Source organism: Dermacentor albipictus, chromosome 1, assembly GCF_038994185.2.
Source record: "Dermacentor albipictus isolate Rhodes 1998 colony chromosome 1, USDA_Dalb.pri_finalv2, whole genome shotgun sequence".
Classification (NCBI taxonomy): Eukaryota; Metazoa; Arthropoda; class Arachnida; order Ixodida; family Ixodidae; genus Dermacentor; species Dermacentor albipictus.
Genome location: NC_091821.1, coordinates 148,385,832 through 148,412,012, shown reverse-complemented (window position 1 = coordinate 148,412,012; position 26,181 = coordinate 148,385,832). Strand labels below are relative to the sequence as shown.

At 46.8% G+C, this 26,181-nt stretch overlaps 1 protein-coding gene across 10 annotated transcripts in view; it reads left to right on the top strand.

Annotated features, from left to right (window-relative positions):
- The window catches only part of LPCAT (lysophosphatidylcholine acyltransferase), a 164,927-nt gene that overhangs the window by 58,710 nt on the left and 80,036 nt on the right, over positions 1-26,181 (top strand). For 3 of the 10 annotated variants that reach the window (XM_065433366.2, XM_065433368.2, XM_065433367.2), the window contains exon 3: positions 3,984-4,145. The exons of 3 other annotated variants lie outside the window; for them this stretch is intronic. In XM_065433366.2, coding sequence (XP_065289438.1) covers positions 3,984-4,145 — 162 coding nt within the window. Of the gene's footprint in view, positions 1-3,983; positions 4,146-10,347; positions 10,412-23,295; positions 23,486-23,734; positions 23,823-26,181 lie in introns of those variants that run through there. 4 more of the 10 variants (XM_065433382.2, XM_065433374.1, XM_065433378.1 and 1 more) reach the window with 4 other exon arrangements.

The following is a 26,181-nucleotide window of genomic DNA, read 5'->3' as shown; positions in this document are numbered from 1 at the left end:
AAGGACCTGCCAGACATTCCGAGTTCTAACATACTTAGCAAAACATGAACGTGAATAACAGTGTCAAATGCCCTCTTGATGTCTAGGAATACTGCTATCGTCAAGTTTCCACATGCACGTTCGTGCTCCACAAAGGTTACTGTATTCAATATTGCATCCGTTGTGCATCTTTATTTTCTAAAACCTGTTAAGTAGTTGGCAAACACATCCGTTTCATTACACCACCATTGAAGACACGCGTCAATCATATTCTCCATTACTTTGCATAAACAACTTGTCAAACTCACTGGGCGGAAGGATTCAAGGCACAAAGGCGTCTTACCCGGTTTTAAAATTGGAGTGATTCGAGCGACTTTCCAAGAGTCAGGTAGAGTTTCTTCTATCCATAGATTATTATAGATGTCTAAGAGAGCGTTTGTACCTGTCGGCCCGAGGTTTCTTAGCATATTGTACGTAATGCCGTCCGGCCGAGCAGTAAACTTCAGGCGACATGCTGCAGTTGCACATTGAAGCTCGCTTAATGTGAACGCATGATCTAATTGATGATGTTGTGCCCAATAGCAAGCAGTAATTTTCTGCTTAGCTAAGATTACTGAATTATCAAATCCTGCACATTGTGATGAAAAATCAGGTCTGGAAATAAGGTCGCACAATTCATCTGCAAGTATTATCTCACACGTGTCACGAGCTACAGCGAGAGCATGAAATGGGAAGCTCAGTGCTACAGGTCCGCTTAAAGAACGAATTACTAGAAAAATTCGTGGGACAGACGTGTGAGGAGACAGCGTGGTGCAGAAATCACGTCAGCGCCGTTTGCCTAAATTTTCCATGCGTCTGCGCATTGCATTGTAAATTTTCTGAGCGTTTTTGTGTGCTTCTAAACTTCCGCTCCGTCGGTATGCTCTTTCGGATCGGCGTCTGATAGCTCTTAGTTGTTCATACTCTCCGTCAACTGCAGCATAATCTTTTGGAACTGAGTCCTTTGTGCATATGTTCACACTATTCTGCAAAAATTCTATAAATGTTTCCACCGTTGATTAATTTGATCCGTTAGGCGGTACCGAAAAGCTTTCCAGTTCATTAGTCTGCTGTACCGCCTGATATCACAGTGCATGCTAGGGTCATTTACAAGTATGGGAAAGTGATCACTTCCGCGTGTTTCCATATCTCTTGTCCATCCCACACCATTCACTAGATCATGCGAACACAGGGTAACATCTATGCAGCTTGAATAATTATATCCACAAAGAAATGTTGGCGACTCATCGTTTAAAACAGTCAAGTTGCATTTATCTATGGCGCACTCAATAACGTTACCACCTGCATCACAATGATCACTGCCCCAGATAACGTTGTGTGCATGGAAGTCTCCACATATACACATTACAATGAGCTATTTTCAAAATATCCACTAGCGGTTCTACTGAACTCCGGTTTGAAGGTTGCAGATATATATTAATCACTGCTATGCAGAGCTTACTAAAGGATACTTTACATGCGATGAACTCTGGAAAGTCAGAATTACTGGACTGAATTTGATGAGATGGTAAGTGCTTTCTGACTCACAGGAGCACTTTGCTAGCAGCACCTTGACGAGACGTCTTGTATATCACATAATTTGAGAGGCGAAAATCGTCACTGATTTCCGCCTTTTGAATGCAAAATATTGGAAAGTTGTTCAAGCAGTTTACGAAAGTTAGCACACTTCCTTTGAAGACTGTTGGCATTCCACTGAACTATGGAGACTCTTTGTAGCGGTTATTCATGTACTGCTTGCCGCAGTTTTGGCTCGGATTGTCGACACAATAGTGCTTCTAGAGGCAACAAAGGTTTCACTTCTGGTAGGTTGTTTGCTTCCGGCAGAGCAGATAGGATTGCCTTAAGCGCTGCGAAAAGCATTGGCAAAATCAGTTGCGTCACCGATGCGATGGTATAGTCGCTATCAACTGGCGTTACTTCTGTTGTAGGTGCGTAAGGTCGTTGAGAATAATGTGTGCGAATATTGGAGCTTTCTGGTGTATTACTTTCTGCCTGTTTAGTGGTTTTCCGTAGCATTGACGCATAAAACGGGGCGCTTGACTGTGATCCTCTTGGATGGTATCTTGATTGCACTGTTGGTTGTTCTCTTGAGGAGGAATAACTTGTTGGTTTTCTTGGCTGTGGGGGTTCCGGTGCCCGCTGAGGTGGGTGAGCTTGCACTGGATTAACAATTTCAAGGTTTGGGGCGGGTTCATTGCGTCTCGGTTGTCTTCCATGGATAAGTTCATGTCGACGCATTTGTACCGCTGCCTTTTTCGGAGGGCAGCCTGAGTAGGCGGCGGCGGGGTTCCCCGCTCAATTCGTACATTTAGGCTGAAGGAGTGACTTGCACTCTTTGTGGTCATGATGTTCTGAGCAGATTTTGCATCGACGTGTGCTGCGGCAGTTTTTCGCCATGTGCCCAAATCGCTAGCAATTATAGCAACGAAGTGCTGGTCCTAGATATTCCTCTACAGGATGACTGGTGAAACCTAAGTCAATTCTTCCTGGAATAGGGCAATCGTCTCTGAAAGTCAGAATTACTGTATGAAGTGGATGCAACTTTACTGCTCCATTTTATGGCGGGAACACATTATCTGTCTGCGTGCTGATATAACTCCTGTGTCTTTCAAGAAGTCTAGGAGTTGTTCGTCTGTATACTGCAGAGGCACATGTCTGACTTTCCCAACTTTTCGCGTGTATGACTCTGGGATGAAGGGCTTGACTTACAGGTCGCTTGCACTTGAGAGCATCAAAAGGCGTTTTGCAGATGCTAAGGAAGCAACGCTGACGCTGAAACTTCCATCTCTGGGCGTCCTGAAAGACTGCACTTTTTCTTTGGCAGCGGAAACTATTTCGGCAGACACTCGGTTTGGATTCACTTGCCAAAAAGTAGTACCTTCACTTGTTGGGCGAAAGACAACCGGAATGCCTTCTGCTAGTTTTTTTCTGATACGTGACCAAAGTAAATGGTGCATCTTCACCCACCTCTTCTTCATCACTTAGCTCATAATTAGATATTGTATCATCATGCTTGCTGTCCTCTAGACGAGGTTTCTTGCTCTCGGCTTCACCGTCAGTCATTATTCCTGAAGTCGCCGAAGTTTGTTCCAAGTTGTGAAGAACCAAACGTGCCGGCTTTATGAAGCTTTGTGACGCCTGCAAGGCCCCAGGCTTTTTATTACGGCCTGTGGTATCATTCATATGGCTTTCTACACTTGTACGAGCATAAGGCTTGTCACGATGTTCTCGGCTTCCGACCACCGTAGTGGCAGGGTAATAGTAAAATACCGAAGTCGTTGCCGCATTATATATAAATATCGCACGATGAAAGCGGCTGTGTAAATATGCACGCAATTTCGCAAACCGCAAAGTCCAATGTTGTGCCGCTTCTTCGGTTCATTTAAGTGTAAATGGACACTGCTCTGGATGTCATCTTGACAAGGCGCATATTTTGCAAGCCGCGCGTTGGTTTGCGGAATTTCGTGCGTATAGCCTTATGCTAAATCATGCGTGTAACGCCTTCCAGTGAATACTTGTTATGCGCGCATGCATGGTATCGTGTCGTGGAATGCTTTATGCGGGTTCGGCAAAAATATCGGGGACACCTTTCTTACCTGTACTATGTGCAATGTAGTTCTTTCCATGCCTCGATATTTTTTTCTTTCGTTTTTATCGGCTATCTTTGCTGGAATCAAGACTTCTTGATAGCTGGCATGCGCCGACCAATAAGAAAATTCTGTTACAAAGAATAACGCAGAAGAGTGCTGTCACGGTGTCCTTGATTGACTCACCTAAGTCTGCTGGCCTCCATTATGCAAGCGTGATCACCATAGTTGAAGGTCTTACTTAAAGAAAAAAAAATGTGCCATAGCCCTGATTAAGCCAACATTTATATGAATTCTCGATGTTTATCGGCACCTTGGTTAAGCCGTTCACGGGATCAGCGGCCTCGCCTTTTTTAGCCCTTCGCAGATGGAAATCAGCCCGGCCGCGGGAACCGGTCCGCGTCTGTCTGCGGGGCAGAGAACGAGTGTGCGGGAAGACACCACAGCGCGTGTCGCTGCCAGTTTCCCGGAACTTTCCGTATGTTCGACCGCCCCGCTTCCTAAGGCGGTTGAAGACAGGTTCTCTTCCGTCGTCTTCATCGTTTTTCTTTGCCATGCCTCCTTCAAGCTTATTTTTACCGTGTCTGCGCGCTCGCTTGCAGTGCTTTCTGCGTCATTCATTCATTCATTCATTCATTCATTCATTCATTCATTCATTCATTCATTCATTCATTCATTCATTCATTCATTCAAATAACTTTATTCAGTGCCCTGCGATTTGGTGGGGTTGGCCTGGACCCCGCCTAGGTTTCGGCCAAGGGTTGTTGGCCCTTGGCGGCTTCCTCGGCTCGCTGGACGGCCCAGAGTTGGTGCTGCAAATCCGAGCTCAGCAACGCAGACTCCCAGCGCGCGCGGAGGCTGTCGCTGTTTGAGGCTGCGTCGAATGCGTCAAATATTTAACGTGCATCATCTTACGCTCGGCATTCCTTCTTCAGATCAACGCTGAGGCACAGCAAATGGCTTTGACACACGATGAATAGGTATACTTAGAGTGGGGTCAAGTTCACACTGTGAGCAAAATCCCGTTTACTATTATCGTACGTAAATGCAGATTTACATTCAGCCTGACTGTTTCGAAGCGTGGCATATCGCAGATGTCGGGAGTGGCGCGTGATTCTGAATTTTATGCTTGTCATTTGTACCAAAGGCAGAAACCTCATAGTTTGTCACCATCACCTTACGCTTCCGTGCAGTCACTCTTGTTTGTTCAATATCGAACGGGTGTGCTAACGCTCTTCCTCTTGTTTCGCTTGTGTCGTTGGCAGGCTTCCAGAAACGGTGCCTCCAGTCAGTCTGCAGACTGGTTTATTATCTTGAGGATCTCTGTCCCGCGAGAGAACATTGCGTACGATAGCTGAGAAAATAGAACGATTTAACATAGCGCGATGCGTTACTGCGATACGCGGCCCAAAGGAATCACATGCGCACGCGCTAGGCTATATAGCTGAGCGCGTGCGCAGATAGTATCTTGCTAGCGCAGAGCGCAGCAGCGGATCGGGCTTCGCGACAAGCTAAAATAGCTCTATGAAGGCCAATGTTTCTTCCTTCAATGCCGTGTCCGAGCTGCGGGGCTGGTTGAGTCCAGCCTCATTTATTCGCAAGTACAGTGCAGTTCTAGTAGTAATAATTAATTAACGAGCTACCACTAGACGTTTCGATGATCTATGGCGTCAAGGGTGAACTGATACAGGAATGTAAAGATGGCGGATCCGTCCTTGAGTTTCGCTTTCGTCTTCTTTCGGCTTATCAAGTCGCCTTATGCTCACGGTGCGTATTTGATATTGTGCGCATGCGCCACACTTGATGTTTTTCATTGGCATCCGACTGATCCGATTCTACTATTTATGCTGCTTTGCATTTCAGTTCCTACCCGTCGTGGTGGCTTAGTAGCCGTCGCGCAGTTCAGGCACTATAAAAGGCGCTGCTTAGGTCGCTAAGCGCGATATCCCAACCCCGGCGGCCGCGGTTGGGATTTGATCTCGAAAAATGTGGGATCACAAAAGAAAAGAAGTGGGCATACTTGGTCACCATAAAAGGCTTATATAGGCCCGTTAGCTGGTACTTTCATTGGGTGCCTAGTAGCACCTATAGTGACGTCCCAAGTTGGCAGTGAGCGACATTTCTTTGAAAACGTGCCGTGTATACAATGTTCAGTTATTTGTATATGTTATCGTCATGGTGGTATTGTGCCGTCATTGTGACTCAGAATGTACATACATGTCGTCTTTTGTTGAAATAAACTTTTTTTTCTATACACACACGGCCAGAAACTGACAAACCGAAAAGTTGGGCGAAGAGTCAAAGAAAGCCATCGCTTTAAAATGAATGAATTGAAATCTTGAGTTTTACGTGCCAAAACCACGTTCTGATTATGAGGCGCGCCGTAGTGTCGAGGAACTCGGTGTTAATTTTGACCACTAGAGGCTTTTTAACGTGTCCCCAATGCACGGGACACGGGCGTTTTTGCATTTCGCCCCCCATCGGAGTGCGGCAACCGCGACCGGGATTTGATCGCGCCTAACCTCGTGCTTAGCAGCGCAACACCGTAGCCGCTAAGCCACCGCGGCGGGTGCCATCGCTTTACAAGAATGCGGGACTATCTTATATTACGCAGAGGGAAATTTGGCTCCAGGAAACCAGCTTGACGTGTATTGAGTGACGGCATTGTGCAATCACAGCCATGTGTAGATTACGCCTGCCGGTAAAGAAATGTAAGATCGCTCCTTTGATCGCACTTCATCGCTGCCCAGGCGGCAGCTTTTGTATTTCAACGCGACAGCGTTAAGGAGCTCGTGTCGCAGAAAAGCCGGTGTCGTCGGCTCTGGCCGTGAGCAAAAAATCCTGGAAGGCAATTCATAAATAAAAACAACTTGCAATATCGGCTGGGTGGGAATCAAATCAGGGTCTCCGGAGTGTGAGACAGAGACGCTACCACTCAGCCACGAGTTCGATGGTTCAAAGCTGGCCAAAGCGCCTCTAGTGAATGCGGTGTTGTCTTAGAAACGTGCCGTAGAAAGTTATACTGCGGTGTATATCGGTAATTATGAGCATGCAAATTACAGAAGTCGCAGTTAAACGAGTAGCGAAGTACGTTTCCGCTACATTTCTTCTGCGCTTGGCGCACACGCAGAGCCATCTGGCGGCAAACACAGAAGACCGCCTCCTCGTAATGTACGGCGTTGCCCCGACAGCTGGCGCGCCACTCGCCCGCTTCTCCCCTTCGTCTCGTCAAGAGCATGCCGAGCGAATGAGTGGGCGGTGGGCGATCTTCGCAGTAAAACTTATCAGGTCGCTTGAGCTGCTGCTACATTTGTAGTTTTCTTCCTGAAAACACCAGATATTCGGGGATGTGGGTGCCCAGCACCTCCTCTGAAGTTCTAACGCGTAAAAAAGGCATGCTATAGATATATGCGCCAACATCAGTAACGCTGTTCAGAAGCGTTTCCGTCGTAAAGCCGAGTGGACGAGAGGTTTCTTTCCGTCTTGATTAATCTAATTTTTTTTATATTTACTCCATCGTGTTACTTTAATTTTTACTTCAATTGAGGTATGGAAAGTATTGGTGGGTTCTGCTATTTACATTCAAGGTAGCCCGGACTGCTCGCAGTACAGTCACAAACGTAGCACGCAGTTAAAAAAAACAATTATAAAGGTGTGGGGGTAAGCTGAAATTTGCCGGTGGTTAGAACTCTAACACTGTAAGAAGACATGTGTCTTTTCTCACGTAGCGCACTTGCCGTTCTCTACGGGCGCGGAACAGCCCAGGCGCCCGCGTCGAATCTTCTATCCTGGTGGTTTCCTGTATACCGCAGGCATTGGGCGCACAGACATAAAGAGGGAAAGTTGTTTCGCGGCATTGACCCTGGAGCACGCTGGGTGTGCTTGGCATTCGCGCGGACCGGCCAAGCAGAGCGAAGCGGTGGCCGAGCGGAACTTCCTCGCTTATCGCAGGCAGGGGTAGATGTCCCTCGAGCTACGGTGAGCAGGAAACCCGCGGCGCGCGTCCGGGACCCTCGGGTGCCGGCGGCTCAATTCGGGTGCCCGCGTTGAGGCGACGATAGTGCGATCGCGACTCTGGCCAGCGAACTGCCGTGCCCCCAATATGCCTGAGCAGGGCTCCGCGGGGAGATCCCTTGACCAGATTCCGAAGGGGCGCAGCGAGAGCCCCGTCGAAGATTATATCGTTACTGCAAAACTAACGTGTACTGCTATGCGCCGAAAAAGCCCACCGCCACGGAAGGTGTTCTTTTATAATAAAGCAGATTACTCATCGCTATCTCTGGAACTTGACAGCTTTCTACCTGAATTTCGTCGATACACCTCAAACATCGACGTTAATTCTGCCTGGCGTTTGTTTAAAGCTAAGCTATTGTCATTAGTTCAAGTTTACGTCCCATCATGCATTGTATCGTCCCGACGGCAATCTGATAAGCCATGGATGAACCGCAACCTTCGATCAATTATTAACAGGAGGCACCGATTATATCGCAAATATTGCACATGCCCGGATTCCGACACGTATCTTAAGATGAAAGACCTAAGCAAGACTATCAACAAAGAGATGAGGAACGCTGAGGCTACATACCTGCGCACATTAGGTGATAAAATAAAATCTAATCCGAAAGATCTCTGGAAGTATGTCAAAAGTAAAGGGAACAACAAAGTAACTGTGCCTGATACTATAGATGACGTAAATTACGGTGATGACGTAACCAGCAAAACTGAGCACTTCAATCACTACTTCCAATCAATATTTTCCGGCACTGCTGCTATTGTGAAAGACTTACCAATTCCTACCGACTTCGAACAAATGGAAAACATAGAAATAACAGAACAGGGAGTTGCGTCACTGCTCAAGAACGTTAAAGTTAGCTCCGCATCTGGTCCTGACCACATTCCAAACTATGTCTTAAAGAACTGTGCTGCATCTGTCGCCCCATTTTTAGTAATTCTTTTTCGGGCATCTATCGAAGAGGGGTCCCTGCCTAAAGATTGGAAAAGTGGTAACGTAGTACCTGTATTCAAAGGCGGCGACAAGACAAAGACAAAAAATTACAGACCTATTTCACTAATTAGCGTCTCATGTAAGCTACTAGAGCATATAATTTATACCAACTTAATGAGCCACTTACAGAGCAACGGATTCTTTTGCCCCACGCAACATGGGTTTCGCCGGGGATTCTCATGTGACACTCAGCTAATCGAGTTCACCCATGATATCGCATCATCAATAAATAACGGACACCAGGTCGACTGCGTATTTCTGGATTTTCAGAAAGCTTTTGATTCTGTTGCACATAACCTTCTACTCATAAAATTGTCTGCCATCAAAATTCCAGCATCACTGATGAAATGGCTTGAGGCGTATCTTACTGGTAGAAAGCAGCGTGTTGTGCTTGAAGGACTGACCTCATCAGAGACTGAAGTCTTATCGGGCGTTCCACAGGGGTCCGTCTTGGGCCCACTGTTATTTCTAATATTTATAAATGACATAGGAACGCATCTTTCCAGTCACATACGCCTGTATGCTGATGATTGTTGCATATATCGCACCATTACGTCCCCTGCCGATTCATGTATCTTACAAAATGACCTTCTAACAGTGTCCACGTGGTGCGACAGCTGGAGCATGAAATTAAACTCTGCCAAGTGCAATGTCATTCGCTTCACTAACAAGAGGGTACCACTTGCTAAAGATTACTTTCTAAACAGTGAACCATTGATCGAGGTAAATAGTTACAAGTACTTAGGCGTTGTCTTTAAATATAATCTTTCTTGGAATGACCATATAGAGAGCGTGGCGTTAAAGGCTAGTCGTATGTTACATTTTCTAAAACGTAATTTCTGGAGAGCCCCCCATAAGGTAAAGGAAACGCTTTATTTAACAAACGTTCGTCCGATGTTAGAGTACGGCAGCTCTGCCTGGGACCCAGAGACAAACACAGCCATTAACCAACTGGAACGAATACAAAAACGCGCCGCCCGGTTCGTTACTGCCAACTATGATTTCACTCAGAGCTCATCACAAATACGTGTTAACTTGGGATGGCCACTTCTCGAGAACCGACGGAAATATTTGCGGCTTAAACTTTTCTTCAATATTTACACAGGCAAGACTGGTTTGTGCAGGGACACATACATAAAGAACCCAAGCTACATATCGCCTAGAACAGATCATTCGCTAAAGGTGCAAGAGTACAAATGCCGTATCAACCTGTATAAGCATTCCTTCTTTCCAAAAACTGTACATGATTGGAATAAACTGCCGCTCGAAATTGTTACAGCAACGCCATCTGTGTTCGTAACTTTGTTGTCGAAACATTTATATCTTTAGTTCTAAAATGTGTTTCGCTTCGGACAGAATAGGAGATGAACCTTTCCTGTCCGCGGCTTTTTGCCTTACTCGCTGTTCTTTTTTTTCATTACATTATTCTAATTATAATTATTATTAATATTATCATTGCGTCGTATTATGTAATAAAGTGTATTTATATTGTATTTCATAATAACCTCTAGTGTAATGTTGTGTTAAGTACTGTGTTTTCAATATCAATATTTTGTTGTATTGTGTATTAGATCTATCCTTTTGTAACATCAATCATCTGTATTTCCATCATTTGTATACTCCTTCCCCCTACTCTAATGCCAAACATTGGGCGCTGTAGGTATGTAAGTAAATAAATAAATAAATATTCTCGGATGCACGTGGCCTGTTTTTCAGTGGATGGTTTTCCCCTCTGCCTGCAATTGCTTCGTCTCCGTTCTCTTGGCGGTTGGCATCAACTGTGAGTCCACTCGACTGGGACTCGGATTAAAAAAAAAAAAGAAAGTGCATGCGATCTGTGAGCCTATAAAAAAAACAACTGGCCCCAGGTGAGAATGAACCCACGTCTTCGCATCACGCGTGCGATGCTCTTTCCACTTGAGCTACCGCGCGCGGTTATCCCGTCCGCTTTCTGGGGTATTTATGCTTATGTGCTAGAACTAACCCTGGAAGTGTCAGCCAGCGCCACCACTCACAGGCATTGGCGGCGGATGTGGAACATCCTTTCTGCCGCAGGCATCACTAGAACGTGATCTTTTGGGGTAAAGGCAACTGGTCAGTAAACCCGCACATGCTATCTGAAGGCATGTGCTGGCGGCTGCGAGACCCTCGCTATGTAATGAACGAGAAAAAAGGAAACCGAGGGGCCCCGATTTTTACCTAACAAACCAACAAAGACGCCAAGGACAACATAGGGGAAATTACTTGTACTTATTATTTGAATTAAAGAAATGAAAAAGATAATGGAAATGAAGGTGGATGAAAGAGATGGCTTCCTAATATATATATATATATATATATATATATATATATATATATATATATATATATATATATATATATATATATATATATATATATATATATATATATATAACATTTTAAAAATCGCCTGTGGCAGCTCAACAGCGTAATTGCAGTCCTTGAGCTGGGTTGCGGCGGACATTACTCGCGTGATAAATTGAAATACGTAAAAATGCGTGATCCAGAAATTAACAAAATCTCACTAATAAAGTTTTTGCTAATTACTTTAAGGCACATATTACAATTTACGAAGTGTAGCCGGTGAGTTTACAAGGCATATCGACTTAGAACGGATTCTGAGGATGGCACCGCGCGACTGGCCGCTCGAGGCACTTTGCGTGCATTGGCGGGCCTCTTTCACGCTCGGAAAAAAACACTTTTATGTGGCATGTAATGGGCTATGGGAGTGCCCAGCACAGTACGCACAGACTAACACCACGACTCTCTCGTCGAGGTTGCATGAGGCTCTGCGGAGCTCCGCCCTCGACGACCAAACCTGGGCGACCCAGCACGCCCGCGAGGCGGCGGCGAGGCAAGCCCTCGACGTCCCTTCGTGGGAGGCGTAGGCCCGGCCATCATAAAGTGCTGGTTCTACAATAAAAGTTTATTCCTCCTCCTGGCATGTATTGAGCAGTAGATAACTGTATGGGGAGTTTTTCATGTTGCTCCACAATTTTCTCATTGACACTTTTCATGTAATTATAATAATTTAGAATTTGTTTAATAAGTATGACTGATTATCTAATTAGGCGGAATTAAAAAATTATTTCAGTATCTCCAAGCAACGGCAAGCAACATTACCTTGATTCTGTCCAGCTACGGGGCATTTGCGTATCTTTAAATCTTGGTGCATGATAGTTGGGACACCCTGTATATGGTACCTGCCGTGGTCGCTTAGTGGCTATGGTGTTGAACAACTAAAAGCACGCGAGGTTGCGGGATTGAATCCCGGCCACGGCGGCCGCATTTCGATGGGGGCTATATACGAAAACACCCGTGTACTTAGATTTAGGTGCACGTTAAAGAAGCCCAGGTGATCCAAATTTCCGGAGTCCCCCACCACGGCGTGCTTCATAATGAGATCGTGGTATTGGCACGTAAAACTCCATAATTAGTTTTTTTAACGCTGTATATGGTAATGATGTCAGAAATGCTAATGATTTGGAACACTCCTAAAGGGTTTCCTCTATGGCGTATACCTTTTAGCCGACTCTTGCTAATACTTAGAAATGAAAACTGCAAGATAGGCTTTTTATGCTCAAAACGGAGAACGAAGTCACGGAGTTTCTAGGCCAAGACGGCGCCAACGTCGACGCCGCCGATGCAACTGAGAAATCCCGGCAACAAGGTTGTATTGCTGTAGAAAGTAGTTGAAGCAATGCTTTTAGTGAATCTGTATTGCAAAGGAAGCTTCGATCGCTTTAAAATACCCAAACCCGCGAAACTGCTCCCATAACTTGCATGCGCGCTGCTGATTTCATGCTGTTCAACACAAATTCCTAAGTTTTGCAACCCTCTATGTGTTGTATGCTCCGTTCCATGCTATGCAGCAATATACTTGTAGCTAATAACAAGTCGTTCTCGTCCAGGCCATCACGCTGTCCTTGTCCAAAGGAAAAAGAACGCCCGGTAGAGTTTCCTACGCTGCATGTGTCAATCAAGAGCCGTTGCGCGTGCCGATCATAAACAAGGAGAAAGCAAAACATTGCAAAAAGAAATGCTCTTACCTTTCTTTCTTTCTTTCTTTCTTTCTTTCTTTCTTTCTTTCTTTCTTTCTTTCTTTCTTTCTTTCTTTCTTTCTTTCTTTCTTTCTTTCTTTCTTTCTTTCTTTCTTTCTTTCTTTCTTTCTTTCTTTGCTAATGTTGAAATCGCATGGTAGAATTCATGCATATATTCTCTACCACGAATTCCTTGGGGATAAGCAAAACGTTCTCTTCTTTCGAGGACGACGGTGCCTGCGATATGTGCAAAAAAAGAAAGGAAGGAAGAGAAAAGCAAAATACGGGAAAGCCCAAACGACGTATACGCATGTTTGTGTTTTAGGGCCGCTTTGAGTGTTCTCTGTGCACGACGAAATGTCTCGTAAGGCGGAGCCATTGTTTCGGGGCACGGCAGGCTTTTGTTGAATCCTGCAGGGAGTTTTGTACCGGGAAATTAGGCGTGCTGCAAAGCCGAACGAATTGCGATGACATTGCCCGTCGTGCTGCGTATCGGGTTCGCCTATACAGCAGGCACGCAGCAGATCAGCAGCTGAATAGTTCAAGTTTCAAGTTCAAGTTTATTCATCAATGATGTCAGATTTACAAGAATTGTATGCAAAATGAGCACTACAAAGGGAGTCCCAAAGTTACAAACTGTCAGGGGGACTCCCATACATGAAAAAATAAAAAATACAATACAGATCAAACATTGGTTACGTTGGCATTACAGACTAAATAAGAAACAGCGCGAAAAAAGAACTCACAACTGTAAGGCAAAAAATTGCGAAGAAGACTTCTGTAGTGAACAAGCAATGCAAATGTAAAATACAATAAAAATATGAGTAATAAACGTGTAGTACAATAGCTAAGTCAATTATGATTACAATCACAAAGGCAGTGGTTAGGATGAAGAGAGTTGCTGCATAAAGTATTTCTTAACCTGATTTTTGAATATGTGCTCTGTGGGGGATGATTTTGGGATGTGGGAATATACCTGTATACAAGTGCCTGAAATACGCGCCAAAGCGCGCGGACGCCCGCAATGCCAGCGTGTGATAAGCAACGCCGACTAGATTAATTGTCAATAACCTCGGAAGGGATGCCCGCCGGCAGCACAGCTGCGGCGATCCATTTCGCGCGGACCGGGTCGTCGTATAATGTCTAATGAAAGCGCACGCTTATGTATTTGTTCGATCGCACTTTGCCGGTGAAGATAATATACACCCTCAGCATCTCTTCCACTATCAGCGCCACTTTACGCCTCAAACAGAACTGCCGTTAGCGTTGAATTGATACCGGCAGGAGTCACTATATGTGTGCCCGCAAATAGGCTTAACCTTTAGAAGCTTCGAGGTGACGCTGGTCGCCGTACGTGACCACACTTGCGCAACACACCGCAGATATTCACCGGTCGCCCTTGCCGTCGCCGAATTGCGAACAGACCAAATTTCTCCGTCTAGCACTGTGTAAAAAACGGTAGACAAAATTTTACCGCTACTATGTGTGACGGCGGGGGACCTTGATTTCGGTTTTCGAAGCGGCCTCATCATTATGTGAATACAGAGGCAGCCTGTGCGCCCAAGAAAAAGGCCATGTTCGCTGCCCTTATAATTGACCGCAGGTGGCACTGTTAGATATGGAGCTGGTTCCTGAGGCTACTTCGAGTTCCCCAAACCGCTTCGAGTGGCAGCACAGCTAATTGAGGAATGCAGGAGCAGGAAAGCGCATTCCAGAGAAGCGGCCGAGCAAACAAGTTTAAGGCAACAAGTTCGTGCGTCGCCGGGATTAGAAGGGGGCCTGGGACAATGGAGCGCAATCGACCCCCTTCGTCTTTGAAGAAGGCTGTTGCCACCGCTGCGGAGCCGAGTCGCCGGGATTTGCAGATGGGTGTCGGACAATGGAGCAGGTGCAGCCCCCCTCCTTCTCCGGCCTAGAAGTGATTGCCAGTCTGCGTGGCAAGTCCGCAGAGAGCCCCGACAGGTGTGCCCCACGACACGGGCGCCTACCATTGGCTGCAAGTGGCGTCATCGGAGTGGACTCTCCCATTGGTCAAACATGACGTGACTTGCAGTGCTCGAAGGGCTTATAAGAAGCCTTCCAGAGAGACCTGAGGATTCTGGGACATGCCCTGATTCCCTGTTTCACCTCTCTCGAACTTCTTGCCGCGGGCCGCAGCGTCCGAGTTGCTGCCGGCCCGTAATGACAGTACGTCTGATACTTGTCGCTCACCTCCCTGTATATAATATGTAAAATAAATCCCTCTCAAGTTTTGGGTTTCCATCCAGGAGTCCGTCCTTCAACCCCTACATCTGGTGGCAGCGGTGGGATCGCCTCCGAATGCATCAGCTGGTGGCAGCGCTACAGATCAACCTTCGTCCAGAGAGATCGTAAGGAACCGGGAAGAGCGAAGAAGAGAGAGCCTTCGTCGAAAGAGGTCCGAAGAGACTGGGAGTATCGAAGAAGGAGCGAGCCTTCGACCCAGGGAGTCCGGAAGGAACCGGGGACAGCGGACGAACGAACCGGATGGCAGGGTGCTGCAACCGTAAGTGAGCGCGTGGTTTTTTTCCTTATGATTCGCCAGACTCAAAGGTTGTGTGTTCAATTTTGATAGTTCTGGGAATCGGGAGTTTGTTGCATTGTGTGTTTGCACAAATTAATTAAGGAAAACAGTTTTAACCACCTGTCGGGGCAGCTGCCATGGATCTTAGAAGGTTGACGAGGTTAGACTTGTTGTTGGTGTGCGACGATTTGGGAGTTGAGGCGGACGAACGGATGGAAACGCCAGCTATCATAAAGGCGATTAACGATAGTGGCAATGATGATAAAAGCATTGAGCTTGCTTGGGAAGTGATACAGGAGCCACGGGAGCGTGTGCGTCGTGTACGTTTGCGAGAGCGTCGTGAGCTTAGGAGTGAGCGTCAGCGTGAAGAACGCGAGAATGAACGGAAGCATGAGCTTCAAGAACTTACTCTTAGGTGTGAGCGTCACGGACGTGAGAATGAACGCGAACGTGAGCGAGAGCAAAAGTATGAGAGAGAGAAGGCAGCACTGATCAAAGAGATACAGTATTGTGATCAGTTATTGGCACAGAGACAACGGCTGTCTGAGAATTCGGCAGGTAGTAGAGAGCGAAAGAATGAGGAAGTGTCTAGCAGAGTTTCGCCAAAAGCCGACGAGAATAGTAGTGCCTGTGAGATTGGCTGCCGATTCATAAGTGAAGGGGAAAGGCTAGCCGCTAACGATGCCTTAGTGGCAACAGAGGCCGTTAAAGGCCGCAAGGAGAGCGACGAGGTGCTGTGCCAACAGATGACTGTAGAGACAGCTAGGCCAGCTGCGAACAAATTGGCACAGTTACCGAGCGTGTGCGTCGCTGGTAATGTTAGCGAGGTTGCTAGCGGAGAAAAGGGTACTGTTGACGCGACAGACGCGGGCACCCATGTCAGGTCAGATCTGCGTGCAGAAGTGAAGTGCGAACTGAGCGATGCAGTTGAGAGTCGTTCTCGGGATGGCGAGCTCCGTAGTCCACGAGAGAACAACTGCATTGTTCAGGGATCGGTGCGGCTCTCCGCCAGTCTAGGTAGCCTAGAGAGGGATGATTCAGTTATTAATCATTCGGACTGTGCGCGAGAGACAGCGATCGATACCGACGGGCTGTGTGCCGATGCACAGCGTGCGCTGGGCAATGTAGCAGAGGGCAGTTCGCAAGAGTGCGAGTTGTCTTACTCGAGTAAAGCCTGCTGCATTGTGCCAGAGTCGGTTGGGCTGTCCGCCAGTCGAGGCAAAGTGAGAGTTGATTTAAATGTAAATCACTCAGACTGCGCGGGTAAGAGGCCGATCCGGGCCGACGAAATGTGTACCGGCCAGCACGAGGCACGAGAAGGCGACATAAAAGTGAGTGCGAAGAGAAAGCGCCGTAAAAAGAAGCGCAGTAAAAACCGAAAGTCGGTAACTAATGAGGCGCCGCCAAAGATGGCGAGAAACCCAAATGGGCAGGGCGCGAGGAAAAAGGTGCGGTCGTCAAAGACGATGTTGACGCATCCAAAATGGTCGAGCCACCGGTCAAAGGGGGACCGCGAAGAATGTTCTGCGCGGACGCGGACAAAGGGCACGGGGCAGTTAAGCTCCTCGTCGTTCCGTAGTTCTTCTTATAGCTCAGCGTGCAGTTCGAAGAAACGCAAGGTGGCAGGACGAGACCAGGTGGGGAGTAGCGACGCGGTCAATCGAGTTCGTGTCGAAAGCGGGGCGCGGGGACGCAAATTGGCAGGAGACCGTGACGTCTTGGGGGAGCTGATAGTTAATCAGCCCTTTTGTTGTTCCTCCGTAGCCAGAGTAGCTTTGAAACTGCGGCCTCCCCGGGTACGACTCAAAGTATGAGTCAGACGTAAGCGTTTGGAATGAGAGGCCAAGAGAGCTTCCGTAGTAGGAAAACGTGTTGTTTTGTATTTTATTTTGAGCATCGGAATGTTTTCGCGATTTGAGACTAGGATTTCTTTCAATGTGTAAGGTTTGAGCTTTGTTTGTGTTTTCGTTTGAGAAAGCTCCGAGATTTGAAAGATGCGTTTTATGTAAACATGTAGTCTCGCGAGATGCTCATTAATAAGTAGATAGGCTTTTTTGTGTGTGTGAGTAACCTGAAGGTCAAGGTTATCGTCGAAAGGCCTATGGTAAAGCGCGTGTGTTATTTAACCTTCTTTCTTTTTAAGTGTTTTTGAATTTTCCAAGCTTAAGCGCGTAGTTTTCAGTGAGTGCATGATTTGCATGGAGAAGCGTTCTTAGTTCCATTAGCGCGTGTCCTGTGTGGACGGAAGGAAGCAGACTTTATGACTGGGTTGCTAGTGTGTGTGTGAGGGCAGCCGTGTATTCTGACTTCTTTAGTGAACGTGCGTGGAAAGAGTTAGTAGAAAACGCATCATTTTAAGAGTTCTGCGGAGTGTGTAAGTCCCGCGAGTTTAATTGTTCGTTTACGTCACGTGTCCTGTAGGACTTTCAGGAAAGAAACGTGAGTAAGCGTGAATGAAAAGTTTGCCTACAACGCAAGTACGCGTTTTGTTTAGTGACCACAAGGCTAGTGCGCTTGTGATTACGTACTTGCGAGGTTGACCAGATTGTTCAGTGGCACCATTACGTGCGATAAGTACGCCACTGCGATAGATTGGAAACATGCTGTTCGTGTAGATAGGCCACTTAAGTTATGTTCGGCTGTTTTCATTTGTTGTTTGCATCGTCAACGACCCTTTTGTTTTGCAACAACAATAGTACTCTGGTCTTGTCGGCAATCGAGGAGAAATGGATAGCTGTTTGGAAGGGTGGTTGGAACTGTTGTCAAAATTGGGGAACTAAAAGATCAGGGTTGATTTGGACTCAGTAATAGCCTGGCGAGTCAGGGGTGAAGAGCCTGCGCTTACGCGTGGTGCAGCGCTGTGTTGTTTGGTTTGTTTGACGTTTGTTCTCCAGGGCCTAGGATCCCGAAGTTCGTCAAACGAGGCTCGACCCCAGTACCCTGCAGCTTCTTTCAGCGTTCCTCCTGGCCAGCGAATTGAGTTCACCGGCCATTCAGAACAACCGGGGCGAGGACGAGCTGTTAGATATGGAGCTGGTTCCTGAGGCTACTTCGAGTTCCCCAAACCGCTTCGAGTGGCAGCACAGCTAATTGAGGAATGCAGGAGCAGGAAAGCGCATTCCAGAGAAGCGGCCGAGCAAACAAGTTTAAGGCAACAAGTTCGTGCGTCGCCGGGATTAGAAGGGGGCCTGGGACAATGGAGCGCAATCGACCCCCTTCGTCTTTGAAGAAGGCTGTTGCCACCGCTGCGGAGCCGAGTCGCCGGGATTTGCAGATGGGTGTCGGACAATGGAGCAGGTGCAGCCCCCCTCCTTCTCCGGCCTAGAAGTGATTGCCAGTCTGCGTGGCAAGTCCGCAGAGAGCCCCGACAGGTGTGCCCCACGACACGGGCGCCTACCATTGGCTGCAAGTGGCGTCATCGGAGTGGACTCTCCCATTGGTCAAACATGACGTGACTTGCAGTGCTCGAAGGGCTTATAAGAAGCCTTCCAGAGAGACCTGAGGATTCTGGGACATGCCCTGATTCCCTGTTTCACCTCTCTCGAACTTCTTGCCGCGGGCCGCAGCGTCCGAGTTGCTGCCGGCCCGTAATGACAGTACGTCTGATACTTGTCGCTCACCTCCCTGTATATAATATGTAAAATAAATCCCTCTCAAGTTTTGGGTTTCCATCCAGGAGTCCGTCCTTCAACCCCTACAGCACATCACCCCCTCACGCTTTTCAGATTTCACTCTCGCGGAGTGTAGTGGACTGACCTTGACGTCCCGCGGCTCAGGTTGCCACGCCGACGATTAGTTGGTTGGATTACTTGACAGCAAATGTTTTATCTTCTTTTTTTCTCCCGGGTAAATTGGCACATGTTGTGTGACTGGGCGTTGCAGAAGCTCACGAAGCTCGCGCCTGGCGTGCAATCAACGTTTGGATACTAAACAGTGCTTATAGCTTTGCTGTGAGTGCGATAATTTGAGTCTCCGCAATGGAACCGTCTTGCTATGCCTTTCACTGTTTCTGTAGTTGAAGCTGCTTATTAAATTTAGCAAGAGCAGGTAGAGCTATTATATTTGCACATTTGTTTCCCTAGTGGAATAGTGCGTCAATTTATTTAATTTAGCTATTTACTTTCTGACAGCCACGGCCGGACTGGTACAATATATTGTACCAGTCCGGCCGTATACCAGCGACTATATACAGTCGCCTGCACGTGAATATAATGAGAAATGAGACTCTAGCGCTAAACAGCGACATGCAGCCTTGGCTTACCACAAAGCACATGGAAACGTAAACCTCTATTGACAATATATTAAGGGAGAACATTTCACATGTGAGCGTGCCGCTCGGAGAAACATTCTCGGGAAGTCAGTTTGATCTATGAAGGAAAATTTATAAAGTGTATTGAACACGTACGAACAAAAAAAAAAGGCAAAAGAACTCAGTGCTCCTCCACTCTGTGAAAAAGGAGGACCAGTGAAGATATGTGGGGCCCCTTATGGTGAACTGCACATCCGCCGCGGGTTGGCCCGGCATTGCACTATCTTCGGGGTCGGCCCACGTATGGGAACTGCTTAGCGCCTGCTTCACCTTCGCCGCAGGTTGGCCCGGCATTTCACTACCTTCGGGATCGGCCCACGTATGGGGAAGGCTTAACGCCTACTTCACCTCGGTGGTGGGTCGGCCCGGTATCGCACTATCTTCGGGATCATTTTCTACACGCGGACACGATAGTGGGGAAAGTAGCCCTTAACAGCTTCGCTGTAAAAAAGCGTGCATAAACCATCGCCGACGAATGTCAATGTAGGCGAATATCCGAACGCTTCTAGAAAGCACTCCACTTTGTGAAAGGGATGATCAGCTTGAAGCGTATATTCGTTGCAGCGAGTACATTTATGGAGCGTTTGTATTTTCATTGCGTGATTGCGCACATAGAGAACAGAACCGCTAAGCACTGCATCTGCAACGGTCCTGGAGCTCTGTCCTGCAGCTGCCACGGGGAAGCGGTGCGGGGCGGGAGAAGAGCAAGGCTGTCCTCCTCACAACAGCGTCTAAACACTCAAACGCCTCAAAGTTCTCGCGTGACAGCACGTGCCGGCAGGCCCGGCCATTCGTGTACGCGCATAACTCTGTTACGAGACGATGTCACGAAGAAGGCAAGTTTGCAATGGAGCAGAGTTTTACACCCGGCCTCAAAATGTTACGTACCACGTGATATCGTAAAACGCTAAATTTCCGAGCAGCCTGTAAAAATAGCCAGTAAAACAGTACCTCACTATGTTGTCCGCATATATACTAGCTGCGGCTAGAAATGTTAACACCAGTATCCGTTGCGAGGCTACTGAGATAGTGACCTTTTTCTCAGATTCCGTGGTCCGTAACATTTTGTGGCCGGGTGTACTTCAGCATTGTCGCCCATTACCTATCTTCAAAGCCTCCGCGATAGGCCTGGCTGCTTAACGAAATATGCAAAAAAAATTATTTTACCGTTGCAAATGCCATATCTATAATTCATAAGTTTGCGAGAACTGCGTTCGCAACCTAGGTTCCTTTAAACCTAATATATTCACTTTTGGCGTTCGTCGCCGAACGCACCCTTTGTATCGGCGGCGAAAGTGCGACCACCGACTACAAACCACCGACCACGAAACACTGGCGAAATAACCAAAGATGTGCTCGTCCAAGACAGCGCTCGTCCCGACCTCTTTCTTCGCCCGTGTTCCAGGCGTCGCTCCTTTTTCTTTACTGAGCCAAAGAAAGCTGTTCGCTAAGATTCTCAGCATAACACAAAAGCTATAGAGGCAGGCATGTCCTATGCGCGGTTTGACTTACACAATCCAGCTGACTGATCGCACGGCTAGGCGCAGAGTTCTACCTCTCACGGTTTGAGACGACAGAAACTGGGTGCCAGAGGTCTGCAGGCCGAGGAACAGCGACCACTAACGCTGGCAACAAGACGTCGATGCGGCTGGCTCTATATAGGGGCGATGGCTTCGGAGCAGCGGTCGGCGTGGTCCATGCGCTTCACGTCATGGAGACGTATACCGGCCAGGCGGTGATGAGGAAAAAAAAAGCCCTTCAGGCTGCGTGCACAGAGGCAGGCCTATGCATGCCCAGGGGGCCTGATAGCGCTCATCTGGGTCAACGGCGTTCCTTCTATTTCCACGGCCACATCTGTTGCTGTTGTTTCAATAAATATATGACTATTAGCCAATTGATCCAATTCTGGACTACGTCTGCCTTCCTGCCACGGCGCTGCATGTGCTTTCCTGATGATGATGATGATCGTTTTACAGACAGTGTCTTTCTCATTGAGTTGCCTTTCAAATTTTTGAAAGGTTGCCTGTGGCAGAGCACAATTGTAGTTCGTGAGCTGGTCTACTCGAAAAGGCGGACATTACTTGAAAAAAAAATTGAAATTCACAATCAATTAATTACCAAAAATAACTATTTAAGTTTTTAACTAATTGCCTTGTAGGCAATATTGCAATTTACAAATTCTAGCCGTGGAGTTCGCAAGGTGGATTCACTTGGAATGAATTCTCAGGATGACATCAGTTTCGAGATATTAATTCTCGAGCTTTGCGAAGAAATGCATTGGCGTTCCAGTTACTTTTGTGCTTCAATGCATGAAACGACGTTTTGTTAAGAAAGTATCTGAAACACCAATGCATTTCTCCGCAAAGTTCGGGAATTAAAAGGAAGCTTTAGCTCGGGCCCAACTCCGACGCGGCCTATTCAAGTACATGTAAAACGCAAAAACGTTTTTCTGAGATAACCCCTGGACCTATTTTAATGAAATTTGTTGCATTTGAGAGAGAAAGTGAAATTCCAGTGACTGTTAGAAGCAGAATTTAGATTTCGGTCCTGAATGTTGTTACAAGAATATTCAAAAATTCTGAAGTTTGAAAAAAATAGAAGCACGGAGTTACAAATTCATAGCTCGGCATCAAAAACAGATGTCGCGTTTCTGTAAAGGGCATCCATTAGAGCATTAAAAGCGGACAAATACCATATGTCATCTTATATCTTACAGGAATTTGTTACGTTATTTGTAAGGGTTCTGCAAAATCTGTATTTCCATATTATTAAATTTCTTTTATATTCATGTTTAACATATCAATTTTGTCTGCTTTAGATGTACTATTATATTCAATTCACATAATTGTGATATAGTTTTCGCTTGCTGAGTTAGAGAGTTGTAAACTTGATAGTTTCGCTTTCGGAAAAATTTTGCCCATATTTAATAAAAAATTGACGACCTAAATCAAAAATTCGAAGTCAACAGTCACTAGATTTTAAGTTTTTGTTTTATATGCAACAAACCTTGTCAAATTTGGTGCAGTGGTTGCTGGGAAAAACGAATTCTCCTTTTACATGTATTTAGATAGGAGCACCCGAGCTAAAGCTTCTTTCTCTTAATATCTCGAAATTGGTGTCGTCCTGAGAATTCGTTCCAAGGGGATCCACCTTGCGAACTCCACGGCTAGCATTTATCAATTGCAATACGGCTCATAAGGTAATTGGCTAAAATTTAGTTAGCGAATTTTTGTTAATTAGCCGATTATGCATTTCAATTTTTTGTGCAAGTAATGTCCGCCTCTTCGATTAGACCAGCTCACGAACTAGAATTGTGGTATCGGCCACAAATAACCTTTTAAAGATTTTGAAAGTGTTCACTGAAACACTCGGTATACGTTGCGTATACATCGATGGTTGCCATGTGTTTGCAGTTAAACGAGGACGCTGGCTATTACTATAAGACGTATTTTTGCCATAGCGGCTTCACAGGGCATGTGAAAAAAGAAAGAAAGAAAGAAAGAAAGAAAGAAAGAAAGAAAGAAAGAAGGAAAGAAAGAAAGAAAGAAGGAAAGAAAGAAAGAAAGAAAGAAAGAAAGAATCATATTAAGAAGAAGAAAACAACAAGACAAGACAGCAGCTGTTCGCGAGGTGTGTTTAATGCACAGACATAAAGTCTGAGAACGATAAGTTTATAGTACGGGCACAGCTGCTAAAATTTCCGGCTGTGCTGCCATAGAGGCATCTTATCGCGCAACACTTTCACGGGCATTAGTCCGCGCTGCTGGTTGTGGTATAGTAGCCGTCTTTATGCGCAGTTAAACCATTACGCTGCACTGTACCGCTGAATGTTATTTCGTGCCCCTCATTGCTTCGTATCCATGTTGGAATGAGCCGTGAGAACTGAAGTAACTGTACTGTGTGGGAACAGCGCGAAGAAACAAAAGACGGGAAAAAAAAATGGTAGGTGACCCTAATCTTTGACTTAGGTGTCTCTTAGTGGCACTCGCACCTCGGCGTTGGTGTTCCTTCGGTTAAGCTAAAACCCCTTAATCTTCGTAAAGTAGCGTCACGCTTTGAAGAATGCCGCCCCCTCCTCGCGCGCTCTGGTCGAGGCCAATGTCGCGTCGCCATTGGCGTAATGGCATCACGTGTGCCCTCGCGTCGGCTTCGTTTGTTTACAGTCGCGCTTCAGCGCCATTTTTGCTTGACAAGCGCGTCTGCGGAGGGGCAAGGAGCACATGTTGGCGCCGTTGCTCTTCTGTGTTGTTTTGGGTTGCGAACGCCTTGAACTTTTGCGGTAAGCTCGACGTCGCTTCATGGCATGTTCTATCACCATAACCTACTGTGCCTTCGTATGCCAAAATAGTGTCAGCAAAGACAAGAAGCTCTTCTCGATACCGTCCGGTAAGCGCTACGGGTTAGGAAAAAAGACATGGATTCGTCGAATTGGGAGGGAGAACTTCAGACCAACATTCTCCACACGACTATACGAGGTAGTTGTGAGTCTCTCATAGTATAGTCCTACGCGATGTGTACTTTGTTTATATAAGTAGTACGGTCGTATTTGGTGTGCTTAATCATATTGTTGCAGGAAAAAAGCCAACAGCCTTGACTTGTACGCCAACAGCCTTGACTTCGCGGGCACGCGAGGCTGCGCGAGAAAACGTGATTACGAAACCTCTAGGATTCAGCGCATTCCTTTTGACAAAATTTGAGGCTCGAGTGCGAAAACTCACCCCAGGAAAGCAACTCTCTGCATTTGGTAATTACCAACTAGCCTTCTTTAGAGCGAATAGGTTTGTTTGCCTCTTCGTGTTCGTCGTTAGTTGGCGGTCGCCCGGTGGATTTGCGATACAAAGGGAAAGTGTGCATGCTCTCACGAAACCGCGTTTGTCGCCGAACGACAGCATCATAAGTCTTTGAGACGTACGTGTTAATTCGTGTCAGCTTTAAAGTGTGTGTAGGTTAAGATGCGGCGGTGGAGCACTCGCAAAGAAAACGTGCGGTCGCCCGCTCGTTCATTGGCTGGCTTAGTCGTCGTTCGCTCGTTTGTTTAGTCGTTCGCTTACTCGTTCGTTCAACTGTTAGCTCGTTCGGCCACTATGTCTTTGAGACACACGTAATGAGACAACAAATGGTGCCTCAATCGAACGACTGCATCATTTCACTTACCGTAATTTCGGCCGCGTCATAGCCCGGCAATTCTTTGCATGGTCATCACTTCACTACAGCCATATCTCGCAAATGTTATTTCGGAGTGAGCGCAACCGTCCTCATTGCATGCACCTTAGTGCAACTGGGTTCGCGACAAGTACGTCACTTCGTGAACGAACGAGCTAACGCACGGTGAAATGTTATTCGTGATGAGTCACTAACCGGAAAAAAATAATGCACTTGCTTGAGCCTGAATGAAGCGCTTACCGCATTCCCGCTTCGCGAGCGAATTCTAGAAAACTGATTTCATTTTCCATATACGCACAGTCCCGTCTCGATGACCAGCCGCGCGTATTTCTGTCAACTTTGAGGCACGATAAACATAATAGCACCAGCGCCCACCTCTGAGTCTTTGCGCGTGCTTAGAAGATTGGCAAGCACGCACGTTGGTGGCACTGTAGCTTGTAATACCAGTAATACTTTTTCGAACCTTCAGAGCAGCGATCGTTTGTGCCCTCCGTCGGCCTTTGTACGTCATAGCTGATATGCGCTGCGAATGCACATGGTAACGACGGCGCGGATTATTTAGGCTAATGAGGGCTTGTTGGAGGTCAGGATGTTGCGCATGCGATACATTCGGAATCGTTATGGCGCAGCGTTAGCGCTCGTTCAGATACTGTTAAAAATATTTATCAGAGCAGGAAAAAAAGCTGCCGTCACGGAATTTGTATAACCGTCCGTATAGAAATTCTGTGCTGTACACGAAGTTACTCGGAGCTAGAAAGGCAACGCGAACGACTAAATCGCACCGCCTTGTTATGCGTGCATTCGCTCTGCGAAAAGTCGTCTGCTACGCTCGAGCGGTGTAGGCGGCGCCACGGTCAGGAAGAGAGCGTGAAAGAGAGGAGAAATGAGGAGGAGTAAAGGCGGAGGAGGAGAGTGTCGCTACTTTACGAAGTTTAAAGGTTAAACCCCATGAGCGCGATCTTGTGCGCGACAGCGACGAGCGACGGATCGAGCCGTCGCGTGAACAGATCGCTCGGTCTTGTAGCGCGATCGCTCGGTTCTGCAAATGCAGAATTCGTCACTCGTCGCCCGGAAGTGCCATGAGCGACTAGCCAATAGCGCGAAGCCGGAACTGGATGTACATAACTCAAATACTTCTGATTGTCGCACGGAACGAGCAAACGATTGAATTTTTATACGTGCAAGGATAAGAACCTACTGCAAGACTTTCAGAAAAAAATTCATGCTGCTTTTTACGCTAAAACACATCAACCTAAGTTAATTAAGCACGCGTCACGCTAGTTTCGGCGCCTATATTGCTGCCTTCATACCGGCAACGCTGGGGAGACGTCGCTCGAAGTCATCGCTCGCATGGGGTACAACTTGTAGGCGACGAGCGAACGCGACAGCCATCTCCATCGCGTCGCTTGTCGCTGTCGCGTGCAGGATCGCTTGCATGGGGTTTATACTTAAGGGGCTTTAGGTTAAGCGAGCTA